We start from the raw sequence: 22,157 nt of genomic DNA, 5'->3' as shown, positions 1-22,157 counted from the left end.
CAAAAGGAATCATGATCATACCTCCCTTGGACAGTAAGGAGAGGAGTTTTAGGAATTTGAAAGGTGGGAGAAGGATAAGCACCTTGGACTTCAAAGAGAGGCTTGTTATATTCATTCAAATTTATCATGTTAACCAATTTAGAGGTCTTGTTTTTGTTTATAGGTTTCGACAAAGCCACAAAGTCATCAAGGGCATCATCCAACAAAGCATGATCATATCGGTTAAAGGGTTTGTCTTTTGATTCAAAAGGAGACATCTCCTCATAGAGGGGATTATTGAAAAAAACCATGTTACTAGATTCAGGGGAAGAGTGGATAGGAATGTATCCTTGAGAGGAATCATTCGACTTATCTTTCTCATCACACCTAAATGGCATAGTAACAAGGTTTATGAGTTTTTGGTAAAATGAAGGTTTGGCATCCTTAGGGTTTAAAAACTCATCTAAGGCTTCATCTAATTAATCTTGGCTATACTCATAATAACCATCAAAAGCATGAACGTTTTGCAAATAAAAATCTGACATTTTGAAAAGATTGCATAAAATTTAAACACACAATGCAAAGAGACACACTTTTTTTTTTCTTTTAATGAAACGAAATGAAAACACACTAAATCTAGATCTAGGTCTAACAAATGCAATGCAAGAGGAAGCAATGATAGATTCACGTCGGGTTCACCAAAATGTGTAGGGGAAAAAGCGAGACTAGGTTAATCATGCCCTAATCCTACCTTTTGACACACATTACAGAATACGAAAGAGCCTAGAGATATCGCACAATTGGCTACTTCTTTTGGTGAAAGAGAGAGCCACAGGATATCTATTAGGATTTCTATTCCCTTGTTGAAATTGTAAAATCAAGTAATGCAAGTTCAAACCCTAATCCCAAAATGCAAGTATGAACTAATAACAAGATTGCAGAATTGAGATTAAACAATGAACAGCTGTAAGTACAAGGATGAAATAAGAATGCAGATATGTACCCGGAGTCAAAATCGGACTGAAAATGTTCGGGACGGGGGCGCGGGCGCCACTATCCTGAAAACTGCACCGAAAACCACTGTTCTGCACTCTGAAACACTGTCTGGAAATTGTCTGTACACTGTCTGTCCGGAGGACCAGGGCGCCCAGCGCCTCTGTCCCAGGGACCAGGGCGCCCAACGCCCCTGTCCCAGTCTTCTGATCTGCAATTTCACACAGGGTTCTGTCTCAGCTTTCTCTCTCCGGATCTGTATCCCGTGGCATCGTCCGAATCTCGAAACCTGCAATAATATCTGAAAAGGGGGAGGGGCGGCTATATAGGGTTTTGCCTTAGTCAAACCCCCGCTTCGGTGATTTCCACCTCCACGAATAGCCAAGTTGTTTTGTAAAATGTATTGTGTGTGTGCAGACCTAGTGTGTGTGCAAGGTCCAAAATGCAAGAAAGCAAACTAGAGCAACCTAGAAAGTAAACCCTAATTGCTTGTAAATGATAATGTAAATGCTCTAAATCAAGATGCAATGTGATCTAAAGCATGAATAAATGATGTATCAAAGTTTATGCAAAGACATGAAAACAATACGAAATCATACCCAACCCTCAAGGGAGGAGTACAAGCCAATCTTCAGTCGGTAATCTCCTATTGTTCTTCAATGTCTTCCAAGCCCTAAGTGGATGAATGAATTTGATAGATGCTTGATAGAATGATGTTGAATGTTGTTGAAGTCCTCAAAGATCTGCTCTTTCGCTGTATATGAAGTTCCTGGAAACAAAAATCCGATCCTTCCAAATGAAGAAAGAGAGTTCTTATGTATGAAACCCTAGGTCGTAAATTCGTATTTTGGCCGACCTAAAGATTGAATATCCCGCCAATTTCTTGGGGTTAAGCTTTATTTTATGATTGGATCGCGCTCCTAAAATTTCGGGAAAAATGTCCGGGACCATGTGCACGGGCGCCATGGTCTCGACAACTTTTCACCAAATTTTCAGGGCCGTCGGATATGATGATTTTAGAGAGAATCCCGGAGTTACAGGTGATTTCGAGATGTTTTGACCCCGAAACCAAGCCCCCAAGTTCGGAATAGGACTTAATTAGGGTTTTTGATTAAGTGATGTATTGGAGGAATAAAATGCGAAGGGGGCGCTTTAGTGAAAGGGCCCAACTTTATGATGTAGAGAATGATGAAATAGGAACCTTAGACCTAATTAATTTGATTAATTAAGTGCTTAAGGAGAAATGTAATGCAGAATGCAAAATGCACTAAGGCGGGTGCTAAACTAGGTGTGAAATTGTACCACCCTAGCGAGTGCGTACAATTTACGACGCTACAAGAATAAATCACATCAATTGCTCTCCCAATAATTATTGTGATCGCTTCTATTTCAATTGTGTGTGTGTTTTTTGCACTATATTGTTTTATATAAACACGTTCATTTATTTATGTGGAAATCATTTAAAGATTATCAAGAAATACTAAGATTATCAAAACAATTGTCGTGCAACATATATGAAGACGTCATAATTACATTATTAGAGTACTACGTTGACACTATATTTGTTATTCAAAAAATGCATATATTAATAAAAGAAATATTGTACAATAGAGATGCCTTTCAAGATACGCACCCTGAAAGAAGCAACTTAAGTTTGACTAAATCTGTAACAAAGCTTTTACGATGAGGAGCATTATTAGAGTACTACATTGACACTATATTTGGTATTCAAAAAATGCATATATTAATAAAAGAAATATTGTACAATAGAGATGCCTTTCAAGATATGCACCTTGAAAGAAGCAACTTAAGCTTGACTAAATCTGTAACAAAGCTTTTATGATGAGGAGCATTATTAGAGTACTACGTTGACACTATATTTGTTATTCAAAAAATGTATATATTAATAAAAGAAATATCGTACAATAGAGATGCCTTTCAAGATATGCATCTTGAAAGAAGCAACTTAAGTTTGACTAAATCTATAGCAAAGCTTTTTCTTGAAGAGTATGAAGCACAAATTTTGACGATTTTTTTGTATTGCCTTCGTATGTGACTTAACTATTTATAGCTATTGTTTTGGCTTTTGAGTAGTAAAGACAAATGTTGTAGGATTCATTATACACACAAGGGTCAAAAAGTGGTCATTTCAAAGTGTCGCCCCATACATATTCACTATCGCCCTATTAACCATTACAACACAAAAATTTGTACAATTGATCCAATATTTGTGCTCAAATAGCCCTTTAAGGTGCACTATTGGTACCAATAAAGCTACACAATTAATCAATTACTAACCTTTTTTCCAACTATTGGGTATACCAATGGGGAGCTATTGGTCGACTAGATGTTTTTCTAGTGGGCTTTTAATTAATGAAATCAAACATGCACACACAACAACGAATTTGATATTTGTGTTGTAAACTCTAAATTGTAGGTGAGTTTCTATTTCAAGACTTTACTAAGAAAAGATTGCTATAAGAAAATTCTAAAAAAATTCTACAACTACAATGACTCTACCATTATACTAATAAAATTTATTACTAAAACAAATAATTACACATAACCACTCCATTAGAAGACAATTAAATATTATAACTATTTAAACTTTTACGAAGGAAACTAAAAAACCCTTAAAATTTTATCAATCTAGAAATTTTGCTCTTATAACAGCAAATTTTTAGTGTGTAGATAAATAATTTCTACAATATATAAAGTTTAAAAATATAAATGTCAACTTTATAAAAACTCAAGTTCTTTTAAAACAAAAATAATAATCACTTTTGCTATAAAACAATTGATTAATTGAACTTGCAATAATATTGCCTACCCACATACTAATAAGAAAGATTATAATAAAAAAATATATAAATAACCTTTGTTGGAATTTATCTTAAAATATAATCAAAACCACCAAAATCAGATCACATATATTCCACAACTATTTTTTTAATTTATATTAATAAAGCATTTACAAGAATATACCAATTATAAAGCAATCAGAAGTGCCTTAATTATTTTTAAGCAGAAGTGTATTATACTTACATACTGATGCCCGAAAACATTAAATTTGATTGAATATTTAAAAATGGAAATGAAGATATAATTAACATTAATAAAAAAGATATATCTATTTTTTCCAAACAATGTCTATCGAACATGAAAATGCCCATACAATTTCATCCTTAAATAGATATAAATGTTTTTTAACATTTTATAAATTAAAAAACCATTAAAAGAATGAGAGAACTCTTTGTCAAATTACGTGTCAGAAGATATTTAGTTGCAGAGAAGAAAAATAGTTTGACCTGGTAAAAATAAAAATCTGGTTGTGTACTGAAAATGTGTGATGATATTTGATAAGGACAGTCCGTCTAATCCTCATCCTGTAGAAGAGCATGCTCGTAACAACCACTCATACATATTTAACACACAAATTTGGTGAACAATTTGGATGCTCATAACTGACGCTCAAATTGTTTTTGGCTACTTAGTACGCTAATAAATGATGCTCAATTCATTTATTGAAAACAAATGACAAATAACTTAAAAAAATTCTATATAATTAAGTTTGTTGTATGGTAAAATAAAAGCATCTATAATTTTGCCTAAGATAAAATGAAACATGTAGGTGATCAAATAAGATTTCAATAAATGAATTTAATTCATAAATTTGAATATAAATGGAGAAAATTTAGAGTGTAATGATGTTAGTACATTAATGGTAACAAAAATTTTTATCTTAAATTTCATGATCATTTATATGTCAAATATTAATGTTAATTATAAACATGACATTTTTAAAATAGACATTACATAAAAACGAAAATATAATTTCATCAAAAATTAAAAATTTTAGATAGATATATAAATATAAATTAAAAACATTATTTTGAAAAATTAATCTACCATTTTATAAATATATTTTTTAAAATTACTTTTTTATGAGTATTTTAAAAAATTGGTAGTAGAAAATAATCTATTTAGTTAAAAAATTTATTGTATAATTTTTTGATTTTTAACGATTTTTTTGAATAATTATAAGAAATTTAAAAATTAAATATAAAAAATTAGATGTAAATAGTCAAATTTTATAGAAAATTTGTGGAGGAAAAAAATAACAATGTAAATCCAATAAAATAAATATCATTCAAACTAAAATAAAAATAATTTTAAGGTAAATAAAATAGTTTCAATTGATATATGTCAACATTTCTTTAAATGTATTTAAGATGTATGTATGTATCTATACAATTTCTAGACTAAATCAAGTGGTTGAGCTCTTGAAAATTGGAGAAAGTAGTTGTGTATTGAAACTTGATTTTATAGTCATAGAATTGTGTTAAGTGGTTCACATTTTGATTCTAGTCAACATTAATTTTTGACATATATTTATATTTATAAATTAATATGTGAATTTTATTTTAATTAGAATTTTTTGAGGTAATGTTTAGTTAATATGTGATATATTTTTCCATCAATTTAGTTTATGGTATAATTACATTTCAAACCTATTATCCCTCATTTTTAAAGATGAGTTCTTAATCTTTAGATTTCTCATTCATCACTCATTTTAAATTAGTAGGTATGAAATTGACCTAGATCATTTATGTAATTATGAATATAAACCTAAAACCTTTAATATTCAAATTTAGAATAAATCACATAAAGTGCTCTACCAATAAGTATTGAAATCATTTGTAACGCTGGATAGCGAGAGGTACCATTCTACGCCAACCTAGAACACATGGATGTTGATTTGTACTATGTTCTTTTATATAAACACTTTCCTTTTTTTAGGTTGAAATCATTTGAAATTGTCAAGGAATATTAAGATTATCAAAACAATTGTCGTGTAGCATATATAAAGAAATAATTACGCCGAAGGCATCTCTTATATGAAATATTGCTCCATAAACTTAAACATTTCTCGTATCATGGGTGTAGATGGTCAAATCACAACTGCTTGTAGGTGAGGGAGGCACATCCGAATTTTAATTTTGTTCTTACTGGACTTTACTTTACTACACCTAATATTTTTGTTATCAAAGATGTGGATACTGGAAGTCTCCCAAATTATATTGAGAAGTGAAAAACAAAATTACAAATGACAAAGAAATATTTAGGTCACGATATTCTGCAAGGGCTTCATTAATCTCCTTGTTTTAGTAAAGAAAACATAATTTACTTTGTATGTGCACGTGAATATAAAAAAAGTGGCTACCTATTACTCTTTCATTCTAAATGAATCTTTTATATTAATAGATCTATGAAATAAGTTTTTATATTAATAGCTCTATGAAATAATCCTTTACTAAATTAATTTTTTTATTACAATTCTTATGAATTCAATTATATATGCTAAAGTTCTTAAATTTTATTAGAATGCATAAAATTAGATCTAGATAGGTAAAAGAAAAAAACACAATAGAATTGGAAAACATATTTTGATAGAATTAAGAAAACTATTTAAGGAATATGAAGAAATAATTAATGTCTTTTGAAAGAGTGATTAATTTTAATGTCAAATTATTTATGTGACAAATAAACTTAACTAATAAACGCAATTTTTAAAATTCTCATATTTTTTATCCTCCAAAATATTATTGATCTTTGTTATTCGTTTTTTAGAACTTAAGTTTTAAGATGCATAGTATATGTAGAATTGACACTAGAGACTCGGGATGGATTGACCATTATTTTCTATTTAGAGTTATGATTTTGTTGTGTAGGTTGACAATACAAAAGACAACATCAATGGTTGACAATAAAATGATAAACTTAGCACAAACTTTATCATAAGATAAAATTGTTGTAGGATACATCCATTCTATTTAGCACAAACTTTATCATCAACAACAATTTTATTTTATATTCAGTATATTACAAAAAAAAAACACTTATTAATTCAAAGTTGTTTGGGAAAGTATTTAGCATCAACAACATGATAAAATTATTTGAACATAAACAAGAGATAATAGTTTGGCTCTTGTCAATGATTGATATCATTATGGTTGAACAATTGCATTCGATATATATAACTTCTCAGACAATTTACTTAAAATTCATATTGATATGTTGTTATGGTGCAATATGACGGTTATTGACAAAACAAAGGAATGAATCAATTACCCCTACTTTTTTGGCCTCATTCTTACGCAAAGATGGAGTTATGTTGTACACATACTTCAAACTTTATGGAGACATCAATTACTATCACTATGGATGACCACATTCTCGAATATGTCACACAAGGGATACCTATCAATAGACTTATTTTGGATTATAGTGAAGCATTTGTCCAATATCTTGAAATAAAAAATCTACAAAGATAGAATGGATGACTAAGTCTAAATATTGTTGAAGTTGATAATACATACACAAATTTTGTTTTTCTTTTCATTAGTGGAAGTTGGAAAAAACTAATCTTGGCAATCAACATATGTATTCAATATAACTAATTTCTTAGCTTAATCATTTTCTTCAGTTGTAAAAACATTTTATATTATGAAATCATTTTATACAACTTAGAGGTTTACACTAATTAACATTATTTCTATTTAATTAATTACATTTTAATATAAAGTCATATGTATATTATAAATAATTATTATTAATAAAGACAATTTTCACTTCTTTTTTTTTCACCCTCCAATATATTATTCAAAGTATATTTTCTTATCGGTGTGAAATTTATGCAATTGTTTCAAATAATTCTATATATTTGAATTTTGTTTAACGCATATCTACACATTGCAATAATTTAAGAGGTTTCTTTATAAACCCATATTGTAAGTGTCAAATATTTTTAAGTTATCTTAAGAAAACCTATCGATTTGATTTAAATACTACCTCATAAATTTATCACATTTTACAAATTGATCTTATCTCTACACAACAATTAACATATAACACACCTAAAAAAATTAATTTGTGCACATACTTATTTTTAATTGACAAACTTACTACATTTCTTAACAATGTGAATGCTACTATGCATGTAAACACTAATATATTATAATCAACCTTGCACTCATTAGAATGTACACATTTAGACATAAGTAAATGTTATGTCATCCAAAGCTATATGTTAATTTAAACTCTCAATCAAATTGAATTTAAGCTAAATTTAATCTCCGTAGATCATTTTATAATACACCTGTAATATATTTCCCATACTAGAAAATTGCAACAATAAATTCTATTGCATACTCATTTGCCTCAACAAGTATAAATTTAACTTAAGAATAACAATTTCAATACTACTACAATTCAAGTAGTACAATAAATGCACAACTGAAAACAACAGTCAACATTTTTTTTAAATAGTTACTGTATATGGTGAAAATGGATAACAATAATAACAATATTGAAAGGCTAAATGAATTCAACCACAAAACCCTAGCCTAACAATCAACAAAGATCCACCATAACATATGAAGATTACCTAAGACAATGCAAATCACATGAAATCACAAAAATTATACCATCACATGTCCAATAGGGTTTTGATCTCCATTCTTCCTATCTCCATTGATCTTGCTTGATATATTTGCTCTCAGATTTTATGTGCACAAGAGCTCAACAAAGAACGGAATGTGGTTGCAAGTAGGATCGTAGTGTAGTCAATTGATCAAGTAGTTAGCTCATTAGGGTTTGATAATGAGGGAAGCATCTCCTTATATAGAAGACACTATATGAAATGGAGGGATAAGATTGAGAGGTGTAAAAGGAGGTCGGCTATGATTAGAGGGTAGGTAAAAGAAATAATAAAATAATGAGAGGGGGTAGGTAGTGTATGAATTAAGAGATGAATGACATGTGTCATGGGTAGAAAAGGTTAATGAATTAATTAAATAAATAAAGATTTATTTCATTAATAGAAGAAGTGGGATAATTAAATAAATAAAAATATTTATTTAATTTAGGAAAAGGATAATTTAAATAAATAAATGTATTTATTTAAATGAGAAATAAGGCTAGAAGAGGATAAATAAATTAATTAAATAAATAAAGATTTATTTAATTAATAGAAGAATTAGGCTTAGATAATTAAATAAATAAAATATTTATTTAATTAGACTGGACAATTTTAGGTGTCTACAGTTACAAAAATATCAAAAGATTTACTACATTTGCAACACTCACAATACTATATTTCATATAAACTACTAAAATACTTTAGTTAATTGTGGTTTTCCCATTCTTGAAAAATGATTTTTTTATGTAACTTATGATTCCTTGCCAATGTTCATCTTGAGTTCATATGTATCTCAAAATCTATATTCATCTTGTCTACATATCTTACTTGAAATTGTCTATAGCCACCACCCTGACTATTCATTCAACTAAAAATAATTCAATATTTTGTTAAAACTATTACAATTGGTTGAAAGATAATTTGACAAGGGTATAGCCACTATACTAGGTGTCAACCTATGTTGAAACATCTTCGTTGATGAGTTAGTTACAAATTGGTTGGGACATATCCCTCTCCCTCCATATCCCTTCTTTTTTATCTCTCTCTCCCCATCTCTATCTTTATCTCTCTCTATTTGTCTCCTCTTCCTCTCTCACTCTATAATCATCTCTATCTTTATCATTCCCCCCCCCCCCCCCCCCCCCCCGTATATCTCTAGACATGTCCCACTCTCTTTACCCATCCATATATCGCCATCTCTCCTTCTCTCTCTCTCTCTCCTTTGTAGAAATCTACTTCTATATGTCTTTGCCTCTCTCTCTCTCTCTCTCTCTCTCTCTCTCTCTCTCTCTCTCTCTCTCTCTCTCTTCCTCTCTCTAGACATGCATCACTCTATTATCTATCCATCTTTATTTGTCTCCCTCTTCTTGTCACACTCTATCTTCATCTCTACCTCTATCTTCCTCTCCCCCCATTTCTAGACATGTCTCACTCTCTCTACCCATCCATATATCTCCATCTCTCCAAGCTGTCCCTCTCCTTGTTCCTAGATATCTACTTCTATATATATTTGTCTCTCTATCTCCCTCTCTATATATTTATCTCTTTCATCCTTATATGTCCTCCCCCCCCCCCCCTCTCTCTCTCTCCCTCTCCCTCTCCATTTCCACATGCATCCTCTCTTCCCCTATCTCTAGACATGTCTCACTCCATTTATCTATCCATCTCTCTCCCTCTCTCACTATTGCAAATATAACATACGAGCCTTTTGGAATGGAGACTAATTATCTTCTTGATTCAAAGGTTTTCTTTCACTTATGTTTGGTTTCCTATAAATGAATGCACACTTTATTTGACTCTATCACTTCTTTATTGGGACCATTATTGCATAAACAACATTTTCTAAATGGACCTTTACCAAATTACCTCATGTACTACACAAATTTATGCAAAAAAAGAACCATTTTTTTTTAATTGACCTTCCACACCTATTCGGCGTACCCATTGCACACCAAGGTGCAATTGCTAGTAATAACATTATTAGAGTACTAAGTTGACACTATATTTGTTATTGAAAAAATGCATATATCAATAAAAGAAATGCCTTATAATAGAGATGTCTTTGAAGATATGCACCTTGAAAGAAGCAACTTAAGTTTAACTAGATTTGCAACAAATCTTTACAATGAGGAGCATTTCAAGTATAAAACATCTTAGTGAAACAATACAAATGTAAATTGCAATACTTTTCTTGAAGAGTATGAAACATATGCTCCTCAAAAAATACTTTTCTTGAAGAATATGAAACATATGCTCCTAAAAAAATTCATAATTGTAAAAATAAACCACGAATGATCACTTCTAGAGATACAATGACTCTACCATTATATTAGTAAAAATTATTAAAGAACAAATAATTACACACAACTATTCTGGCTCCAAAACGGACCTCTTTGTACAGCATGTTAGCGATAGGTTAGTCAATCACAACCATTAATTGCAAAATCGACGATGTGGGTGTAAAACGCGCGACTAACACACGTCTTAGTCAATCCGTACTATCGTTTTAGAGCAAATGCGTCCCAACTACTCCATTACAAGACAAATTAAATATTATAACAAACACATTGCCCAAAAAAACTGAAGCTGAGTAAATTAAAGGGGCATTCCAACAAACACATTGCAAAACAAAACAAGTAGAGTGCCCTTTAATGGCCAAAAAACCAGTAATCACATTCGGGCAATTTAAATTTCAAATACCCACCTATGTATGTAATCAAAACTTAAATTCTGTTTCATGTAATAAACTATCAGATTGCGAGTTGGTGGTCTGTAAATGCTTCATTCACCTGTCCCGAAGTCCATCAATCCAAAATTCAGAGAAGATTTAATTGCCTACCACTTTTGCCTACCACTTGAGCTTCAGTTAATTCAGTGCTTGTAAGTTTGTACGAAGCCCAGCTGAACCAGAGGGTTTCATTACTGTCCTGACAAAGGAGGTACATACGTGGGAGAGTCTGATTTGTCCACGGAGCTCTCAAGTTGACAATGGTTAATCAGATGAAAGTTGTCGTAAATCAATGCCTGTTGTACTATTTATTTCACCAGTCATTCTCTTCTGTTTTAGGATATTATCAGTCGCGTACAGTACTCCTACTTCGTTTTTTATAGTAGAAAATGCCGTACACGGACAAATGCCAGCCTTTCCATGGTTGAGAAGCTAAGAGCTGCCATGGAAGTTAGCTTAAAGATCTTCGTAAATATATATTTACCCTTAGGTACTGGTGTTTGTGTACCACCCAGCTTCCAAAACTCTTGGCTTGAGCTGACAATAATAGAAAGCAGGCTTCGGGCAAAATGGGAGATTCTGATTCAGGAAACAGAAAGCAAAAGAATATCATTGCAATACATGGTGGCAGTGATGATGATGCTGTTATTGATGTTGGGGATCAGCCTGTGACACCATTTGGGAGGATTTTTAGGAGATGGGATACGGTTATCTATTCCATGATTTTCTTGAAAAATGAAGTGGATGAAGATGTTCTCAGGGCAGAGTTCACTCAAGCCATCTTATTCAATTATAGGTTCTGCAGTGTGCTGGTATTTACAATTTATACTTCAAATGTGCCCCTGTTTTGAAGCGTTTGCTTGTGTATTCATGTGGTGTTTTTTTTTTTAAGTTTTCTTTTTCAAAATGTGATTTGGTGTTGAGCCTCAACAAGCCATGAAATCTGTTGGGGGTGATGGAAAGAGAGAGGCTGTGTTCGGGGTTTTGAGATGTGGTTTGCTTTCTGTTTGAAGATTGTCTTGGTAAGGGAGTAGAGAATAAGTGAACCAGTTAATCTAATGGAGTATACGAACAGTAGATGGTACTTCATAAATTGTTTCCCAAAGTGTCTGTAAGCCTAAATGTGTGTATTTAAGGGCTAGATCGATAGGGTTTGAGGTAGATTACGGTTGTTTCCTTGGATGAACCAGTAAATGGGTACGTGAAATCACTTGCATTCTCAATGTGTCACACAGTACATTTATTTGTACGTAGAGCAATCCTTAGGTTCTTATAACCCTTTAATAGTAAAAGTAATAATTTGTCTGAATTCTTCATTTAGAAAAAAATTAAAAAGACCATGTTAAATAGAATAGAATGCATGAGATCAAAGATAGTCTATGAAACGTTTTAGCTTTTGGACTTGCTGATCGATTGGTAAGATGTTCAATGACCAGCTTCCTTGTTTTCCCAAGTAGCTGCTAAAATGGCTGTCTATTTGATCTGAATATCATAGTAAGCATCTGCATATTTGTTCAATGACCAGCTCCCTTGTTTTCCCAAGTAGCTGCTAAAATGTCTGTCTATTTGATCTGAATATCATAGTAATAATCTGCATATTTGTTCTGAAAATTTATAATCAGTGTCTGAATATCATAATAAGCTTCACACCCTAGAATAAAATGCTTCTCAAATTCAAACTGGGCCTACTGTATAAAGATTTTATACGACTTTTGTTGGAGCTGGTTTTCCTTAGATAACAACACTTCCCTACTACCTTTTCCTTTGTCGTTCATTGAAACCAAGAGATGGGTTGGCTCGAAGGTAATGGAAGAAAGCCTTGTTGTGACACTTAGAGTGAACATGAGAGGATGATTTCTCTTAAAAGATTTACAGAAAGCCTTGTTGTGACACACACGTAAGAGTGAACATGAGAGGATGATTTCTCTTAAAGAATTTGCATATCATCGTATTCAAGTAACCTACTCACAGTCATTGTTATCAGACAGCGCGTGGTTAATAGCTTCCCTTTACCATATCATCTTTCCATGTCTTAAATTTGTTTAAACCATCACTGTCTTGCATCTGTCTCTTGATTAGGAAAAAAACGTTTTCAAATCAAATTATAAATAATCTAAAAGATTTGGTAGATGACGTCAGCAACCATTTGCTGAACTTGTGTTGTGATGCAGGTCAAAGATAAAAAGGGAAAAGAGTTTTGGCAGAAAACAGAGATAGAGATTGAAAAGCATATTATAGTTTCTGAGTTGTCTCCTGAAGATGCAAAAGATGAGAGCTATCCGAACAAATTCCTTGCTGATCTTATTTTTAAGTGTCCTCTGGATGAGCAGCGTCCCCTCTGGGATGTTCACGCATTTCGAGTGAATTTGAAAGATGCAAGAGGTGTTTTCATAATCCGAGTGCATCATGCTCTTGGAGATGGAATTTCCCTCTTATCGTTTGCTCTGTCAAGGTGCCGAAGAGTAGCCGAACCAGATATACCACTAGTACTTCCTAATCCCATTAGATTCCCAACAGACACTCGCGTGCATAAGTTCAAAGTTTTTCACTTCATTTTTTTGCTGTGGAAACTGATCTTATTTGCATGGAATACATTCATCGATGTCATGTATTTTGCTTTACGAATAATATGGCTTCAAGACAGCAAGATGCCAGTCAAGGGGTACGCAGGGGTTGAGCTATGGCCAAAGAAGTTAGCAACAGCTGTCTTTACTATAAGTGATATGGGTGTTGTCAAGGATGCAGTAAATGGGGTAAGCTTGTTTTATTTTTAGTTTTCCAGAAGGGACCTGTGTTTTTTAGGTGTACTCATGTTATCTGGTTTTCTTAAAAAAAAAATGTTTGGAAAGTTATGTCTCATAGAACATGTACAGCATGGTTCTAAGCATATGGAATTAGGGAACTCTCTCTAAAAATGATGATTTGATGCAGACGATAAATGATGTCTTGGTCACTGTTATTTCTTCTGGCTTTCGACGATACTTGGAGATGAAATGCCCTGAAATGGAAAGAAAAGGTTAGATCTCATACATTCTTCTGTAATTTATATCCTCAACAAATTTCTTTAAAATGCATCTAGCTGCAAGGAATAAATTCGGGCAGATATGTTCATATTACTTTAGAAATCAGACAATAAATAGATTTGGGCAGATTGAAGGCCATCAATATGCTGTCAAGGTCAACACATTGTAAGCTAATAAGTAATTTAATGCATACAAAATCTCTTTCTGGTTGGAAAATGAGTCATATCCAAATCAAAGATGGATAGGTAATCAAGAGGGCTGATAGAACAGTGCTAGAACACCCGACAACAACAACAATGGGAGGTCTGAAGGTTTAATTCCTACCTGGTTTATGAAAAGTTTAACATGAAAAGTTTAACATGGAATCAGAGCCCAGGTCAATGGAGCCAAGTCAAACTAGAATCCTTGAGTATCTGTAGTGTGACTCAAGGGAAGTGTATGAACTATGAAGGTTTAATTCCTACCTGGTTTATGAAGAGTTTAACATGGAATCAGAGCCCAGGTCAATGGAGCCAAGTCAAACTAGAATCCTTGAGTATGTGTAGTGTGACTCAAGGGAAGCGTAGGAAAATGGACCACACCTGAACGAGAGATAGACTGGTTATCAAGAGGACTGATAGTCAGTGGTAAAACAATAAAGCAGCTCAGCAGCAAATAGGAGGTTCCAAATTTGACTGCAAGATGATCCATGAAAGGTTTAACATATCTTCTCAACTGCAGTTCAATTGTAGAGCAGCTCAGCAGCAAATCGGAGGCCCCAAGTTTGACTGCTAGCTGATCCATGAAAAGTTAACATTTCTTCTCAACTGCAGGCCTTTGAATTATTCATAGAAACTTAATTATTGACCAAGAACAAGCCAACTTGCTGCCTCCAGAAGTGAATCTTATACAGATTTTATCCTCGTCTTAAGTTCATGATTTTACGCACCAGTTTTTTAATTTAATTTTTTTTGCTTCTTCATAACTTGGCAAATCTGAGATCAATGTTTTTTTTAAAATAAAACTTCCCCTGAGATTTGCTTGACTATTGAACTCAAGCCCCAATACTAGTTTGAGTACTCAATAGGCTTAATCTCAACTTTCCACCCTAAGTGGCCTGCCTATCAAAAATAAGTTAGCCAAGGTTTGTTCAGCATTATTTTGTGATGAACCAACTCCTTGCTAGATTTACAAAAGGATGGAGAAGATGATCTCAAAGGTCGTAATACTGTGTGCTTCATTGCCTTAACTAATGTACTTTGATGTTGCATTGCCAAACAGTAGTTGTGCTAGTTTGCAGTGGGCACGATAGGCTAGAAGATCATGGACTAGTTTCCTAGGATTAGAAAAAACATTTTTAGGAACTGGGGCTAGTGTTAAAAATTGAGGAAACTCGAAATGATACTAAAAGTCTAGTTTCATCTTCTTCCATGCTTTAGGCCATTGAGTAAGACCTAAGATCTGCAAGTTAGATTCCCCTCATCTACTTTAGTAGCCACTTCTCCTGAAAAACTATTTTGTTATTAGTTTAAAAATGAGAGGTCTCCAGGCTACAAAATGACCTCCATGGATTTCAGAGTGTTGTTCTATTTTCTTGTCAACTTCTTCCAATACATCTTTGCCCTTGCATGTGTTCATTACCATTGCTTATATCAAAAAGCAAATTGCATACCTAAAATGTATGAATGTATAGCATTAGCCTTCACTCAAAAACAATTAATGCACTTGAGATGTGAATGTCTGTCATCTCTTATGACGAATTTGCCTGGATTTGAAGTCTAACCTTTTGCTTATCTATAAAGCCAATCGTATCTACAACTTGCAAATGACTCTCTTCTCTATATCGCCCTTGCTCTGTTGTACTTGGCTTGCGATTTTGACTATATTCATTCAACAAATTTTTATGGCTTTGTTTAAATGTGCTTGTTATTTTCTTCTTGTTGTCCACAGACAACATCAAGTAAAGTAGTTGGAAAGTACTAAAAATTAAAAGCGCGTCTCAATTTCAAATGGAGGTTTTTAAATTTAAAGTTTCTGCAAGAGTATTCAATGTAGCCCAAATTCTAATTCCTTGTCCTAAAATGTTTTAAATGTATACAAGACTGTTATATAATCTGTTCACCACAGTTTGACCATTTGTTTACGGATGGAATGTGAGGGATCTCTTAGCCATATGAATCCCCATCAGAAATGATTGATTTAAGCAGACAAAAGTGTATCACTGTATGCATTGGTGAACGACAAGTTCACTGCCTCGTATCATCTTGCTAAACCGGTCTGCTAGCACAGCAATCAGGTCTTATACTTGCTTTGGCATGGGTAATCCACCTGTAGCGTTCACGAAAATGCTATCCTATAGTACCACATGGTACACACTCTCAAATGAATTCACATATATTCCTGTGTCTTTTGACAAATCAATATATTGCTGCAGAGCCACCAATGTTTTTCTACTCCAATATTTCCCACTACTTCGGAAGTTTGTGCCTCCATAAGAGTTGAATTCGCTCTTTCTTTGGTACACACAGCTTCTCCAACTTGTAATGTAGCCAATCCTTGATGTACATGTCAATTTGCCTTTCATAGCTTCACCAACTTCTTTGAGGTTGCCACTGACTGTACAAACCTTGGCTTTTGTGTTTTTTTTCCTTATCCCTACTTGGCTGAGCCTTGGACTCTTAACTTGTGCTTCTTCTACATATCCCTACTTGGCTCTGGTCCATAATAGAATTTAATTGAGTATTGGAGTCACCATCAATCCAGACAGTATTGGCAATCATGCCAGAAGTTTTAGTAATTGTAGCTCTCTGCATCAGATTCTGATCTGTTGATATTGTTTGCAGGTTTAATTGAGAAACTCAGGTTATCAGGTTTATGCATGGTAAATACAAGAATGGCAACTGGAAACCAGGTTGGTGGTTTATTTGGGATAGTACATGTATTTAAGTCAACAGTTATAAACTATGTAATGTAAGCTCTAGCTGACAAAGTTTGGGATAATACCCTGCAGGAGCTGTCAAAGCTGTTGAAGGGAGACCCAACCGCAAGGTGGGGAAATAACATGGGATTCATTCTTCTCCGTTTATGCCTGAAAAAGTTCAAGGACCCTCTTGATTCTGTCAGACTTACAAAGGCTATGCTTGAGCGCAAGAAGACATCACTTGAAGCAATTTTTACTTATGCATTTGCAGCATTGGTCATGAAACTCATGGGTACCAAGGTATAACCATGAAGAGTTATATACTGCATAAAATATGAAAATTCTGTAGAGATGTAACTTGACCCATTTATTTCAACATCTTTCTACACGCTAAGCATTTATGAACTAACAAGTGAATGCATTTGTTTGGAACTTCTTTCTCAGGCTGCTGCATGCATCGATTACAGAGCTTTGGCAAACACTACTTTCACAATGTCAAATGTTCGTGGTCCATCAGATGAAATCATGTTTGCAGGAAATCCACTTTCTTTCATTTCTGCAACATGCTCTGGCTTGCCACAAGTAAATCCTCAACTTTAGACTTTTCCTCTTTCTAGTTAAATTTCTGTATTCAGACTTAATTTTCAAATTGATGGGTGTGAATATAGAGAGATAATCAAGGTCTGTTATGATTGGAAATGGATATATTGATGATGACAATGAACAAAATGCAGTCTATCACATTGCACATGGTGAGCTATATGGGAAAGGCATATTTACAAGTCCTAGTGGCAAGAGATGTCATACCAGATCCAGAAGTACTTGCAAGGTGCTTTGAGGATTCGCTTAAGGAGCTGAAAGATGCTGCAACAATGAAGACTGGGGTTGCTAATGGATCAACTAATGGGTATCACCCATAGCTTTTATCCATTAGCAGCAGTTGGGTGCTCTCTTCTTTTAAGAATTGCATTTGCTTTCGAACTTTCTTTGCCAAGGTGATATTTGAATTATAGATATTGAGGCTGAGGAGATGAACTAATTATGCGGTCCATGTTCCGTAAAACCTAATTTTATATCCACTATGGATAGTAACATTGAAACAAATGTTGTGATTAAGGATTATATTAATACTAGCTTCATATGTGTGTTCAATGCAATCTAAGCACACTCTAGTTGAAGTTGTCTATAGCATTGAGACTATGGAAGTTTCATATGAGCAGCCATCATAAGTGTTTTTGTCTTGTTAATTATATGTATGCAATAATATAAGGTGATTGATATAAGTGTTTATAGTTGTATTAATTTATATTGTATTTCTATTATCTCTTTTATTAGTTCAAGTCAAGGTAGGAAAGTATTGCATTCATTCAATTTTATTATTTAATTAGTTTAATCAAATCATTTTAAAGAATAAAAAATTTTAGATCAAAATTTTATAATTTATTTATCTTTAGTTTTTATTTTAATTAATTTTAAAATAACATTTTTCTATAATTTTTACAACACGCTTACAAGATAGCAATACACACAGTTAACACAACCCACAACCCGGGACTTGAACTCAAGACCATGGGGAGCATACCCATGCCTTAAGTTGCGATCCACGACCGGACCAAACAAGTTAGAACGGAAGCCCATATTTCTATTAATTTGAATAAGTAGAAACAACTGTTAAATTTATGCATTTAATACAGAAAGTAAAAACAGCTGTTAATCGTACACAATAAAATATTTGTGCATCAGCGATTCAACAAAGATCGTACTCTTGTTTATTGTTGGAAAGGACATATGATTCTAAATAGACTACGGACAACTGGTATTATTAAATGCCATAATATTAAAAAATTTATTAAATTATATTTGACTTAAAGCCCTCAGAGATATCTCTCTTTAAATGTTAGCTTTACAATTTTTATTTTTAAGGTGGTATTGATTATTATCTAGCTTTACAATTTTTATTTTTAAGGTGGTATCGATTATTGTCCTCTTTTGGAAATAGCCATGTCTTATAGTGGATAGATTATAACATTAGTACTAAATTATAAGATTTTTGTTAAGATGATGTGCCATGTATCTTTTGTTTTCAATATTTTTGGAAAGTGCCTTTAAGTATTTAATTTGTTAATAGAAATTAATGTGTAATGTTTAATTCTATCTATTGTTTTTAATATATTTATAAGGAAACAAATGATTAATTAAAATTGGGTCTTTTGAATTTTTTGAGAGATTCCTTATTTTTGAAATTGTTCATGAGATGTGGGCACTTTGAAAGGAAAGATGTTTTATCCATTAAAAGTAGTTGGGTGCTCTCATTTTTATTTTTTAAGAATTGCATTTGCTTTTGAACTTTTGTCAAGTAGGTATTTGAATTATAGATATGAGATTGGGGGAGAGATGAACTAAATATGTGGTCCATGGTTGTAAAACTTAATTTTATATCCACTATGGATAGTAATATTGAATTAAATATTGTGATTAAAAATTATATTAATACTAGGTTCATATGTGTGTTCAATGCACACTTTATTTGAAGTTCTTTATAGCATTGAGGTTGGAAATTTCATATGAGCAGCCTTGATTATCGTATGAGCACACTTTTTTATAACAACCTTGATTATCGTATTTGAAGTTCTTTATAGCATTGAGACTGAAAATTTCATATGAGCACACTTTTTTATAACAACCTTGATTATCGTATTTGAAGTTCTTTATAGCATTGAGACTGAAAATTTCATATGAGCACACTTTTTTTGGGATCATATTTTGGACTTCATTTTTGGATAACAGTTTTGGTTTTTTTCGCATGAGTGTTGCCATCAATGCCAAAGGGGGAGATTGTTGGCATTCTACATTATGAAAATATGGTTGATGTTGTCATTGATGGCAACCAACCGGTAACAGGTTCTACACATATACCGACATCGTAGACATCATACATCGGCAAGCACCAACACTGGCACTGACACCGACAGGCACACACACTGACATCCAGATTACACCTGCAATGAAGTATACCGACACTTAAGTCGACATGAGACAAAGTTTTGTTTATATGAATTGTATTGTAAATGTAATTAACTATTTGTAAGCCGACATGATGTATTGTAAAGATTCGTATATGTATGAGATCTTATAGATCATTTTGATTTATATGATAGGATATTTTTGTAATAGCGTGATATTGAGGATGTTATGTAAAGACAACGAAAGGTTTTTGGTTAAGGTATCTGACTGAGCTTAAATCGATACTGAACCAGGTATTAGAGATGCTATTCTGAGCAGTACATTGTATTGGATTTAATTATCCATTTTGTAGTTAGTGAGACTCTTCTATTGAGCAGTGAGCTCTAAGCTGTTGGTCTTCCTGCATGTGTAGACTCCTGTTGTAAGTAATATTTATTCATATTGGGCAGTGAGTAAATATTGTGAGTCACAAATCCCACCGAGGTTTTTCACACACCGGATTTTCTCGCCAAAATATTGTGTTATGGTGTGCATTTATGTAGTCTCTGTTATTTCTCTTTATTGCATTATTTCTTGTTTACCGATACATTGATTTGAGTTGCAAAGTTATAAATAAGTTTAAATATTACATCAATCGGTTAGACATTGATTCACCCCCCCTCTCAGTGTCTTTGGGGTTGTCATTGAATCTAACATATAAAACAATTCGTTGACGATATATACAAAATTCTCAAAATCATTCTACCCTGAATCGTAGAATCAATCAAGTGAGCATTCTGGATCAGCTCTAACCCGTATAGTGTCAAGTATTGCCTTGTGGTTAGATTCACAAACTTTCCATAAAATCTTGTTATGAGGTCTACCACGATACTTATGATGGTATGATGAAAAAATAAGTATCCAGTAGATTATTGAGAGGGGGGGTGAATCAGTAACTAGAAAAACTGATACAAACTTCTCAAACTCAAACTCAAACTCACAAAGTAAACTTATCAATAAAATACCAATGTCAAGATCAATATTCATAAGAATATTGGTTGACTGTTATAGCAACTTTGCAGTAAACAACATTCAACTTGTAAACATCCAAATGCTTCACTACTTCAATGCTTCTGGTTATCACGTCTTATAAAAAATAGTTAATCAAATCAACAATAAGATCATAACCACAAAAACATTCACCACATGACACAAGTATTTATACATGGAAAACCCAAATAGGTAAAAACCACGGCGAGATGAGACTCACAAGAAAATATTTGAACTCTTCTGAAGTTCGCCCTGTTAGGAGCCTAGCCTGCTAAAGCTTTTATAAAAGTCCTGTCAAGAACTGATCCTGTTAGGAATCACTCGGTTAAGGGATTGACTACAAATGCCTTGTTAGAAGCAAATACCCTCTAAAGAGTAACCTCAGTAAAGGATTTGAGAATCCAATCTAATGGACCACCTTGTTAGAGGATTTAATAAATAACCAAGCTTGTTAGAGCTTACCCAATTAGGGGATTTCAATTTTGCTGTAATTGTTAGAAAACAAAAGGAGTTTCTTGATCTGTCTGAATAGCACTATGTTTGCTTGATCAGATCCATTTAAGCTTCTATCTATCTTTACTCAAACTGCAGACTCATTCTTCGGTTAGGCAATCACACACTCAACTGATTTCTGCCAACTCTTGCCAACACCTCACAAAAACAACTTCATCGACCTTAAATACAAATCAATTAGGTCGATAACACAACAAAAATCTAATCCTCTCGTCATCGAAATTACAAACAAGTCGGTACAAGCATGACCGTTGGATTTCATAGTAATCTCATCACATCAATCAAGAAAACCTCAACTGCTTCTTGATTACCGATTCATTGAGCTCAACAACTCATCACACGTTTTGCATTAGATGCAATACACTTTGTTCATTCTCTAGACAAATAAACGCACCAAAACATATTGAACTTGTCTTCATACAATGACCTTACGTGTCACCATCATTACCGCTCAACCAACATAACCAATTCAACAACCTTAATCGGTTAGGGTTTAACAAAAACAACTGGTAGGGTTTATCGGTTATATAACATAGAAATGGTTTAACC

The 22,157-nt window shown here is 33.0% G+C and overlaps 1 protein-coding gene across 1 annotated transcript; it reads left to right on the top strand.

The window, feature by feature from the left end:
• The first annotated feature begins 11,626 nt into the window (after positions 1–11,626).
• On the top strand, positions 11,627–18,259 carry LOC131049118 (wax ester synthase/diacylglycerol acyltransferase 11). The gene is made up of 7 exons (XM_057983142.2): positions 11,627–11,992; positions 13,352–13,933; positions 14,112–14,196; positions 17,026–17,093; positions 17,193–17,402; positions 17,547–17,684; positions 17,837–18,259. The coding sequence occupies exons 1-7, from the start codon at positions 11,750–11,752 to the stop codon at positions 18,020–18,022; spliced, it is 1,512 nt and encodes a 503-aa protein (XP_057839125.1). The 5' UTR covers positions 11,627–11,749; the 3' UTR covers positions 18,023–18,259.
• The last annotated feature ends 3,898 nt before the right edge of the window (positions 18,260–22,157 follow it).

The sequence above is a fragment of the Cryptomeria japonica genome, chromosome 3 (assembly GCF_030272615.1).
Source record: "Cryptomeria japonica chromosome 3, Sugi_1.0, whole genome shotgun sequence".
In the NCBI taxonomy this organism is placed as follows: Eukaryota; Viridiplantae; Streptophyta; class Pinopsida; order Cupressales; family Cupressaceae; genus Cryptomeria; species Cryptomeria japonica.
Note: the sequence above shows the minus strand (reverse complement) of the source record. Positions and strands in the feature narration are given on the sequence as shown.

What these genes read in the sequence shown, in the direction of transcription:
- LOC131049118 (XM_057983142.2), top strand. Translation starts at nt 11,750, where the DNA reads ATGGGAGATTCTGATTCAGGAAACAGAAAGCAAAAGAATATCATTGCA. An exon ending in CCCTGAAATGGAAAGAAAAG is followed by an intron (nt 14,197 to 17,025) that starts GTTAGATCTCAT and finishes TATTGTTTGCAG; the next exon opens with GTTTAATTGAGAAACTCAGG. An exon ending in TGAAACTCATGGGTACCAAG is followed by an intron (nt 17,403 to 17,546) that starts GTATAACCATGA and finishes CTTCTTTCTCAG; the next exon opens with GCTGCTGCATGCATCGATTA.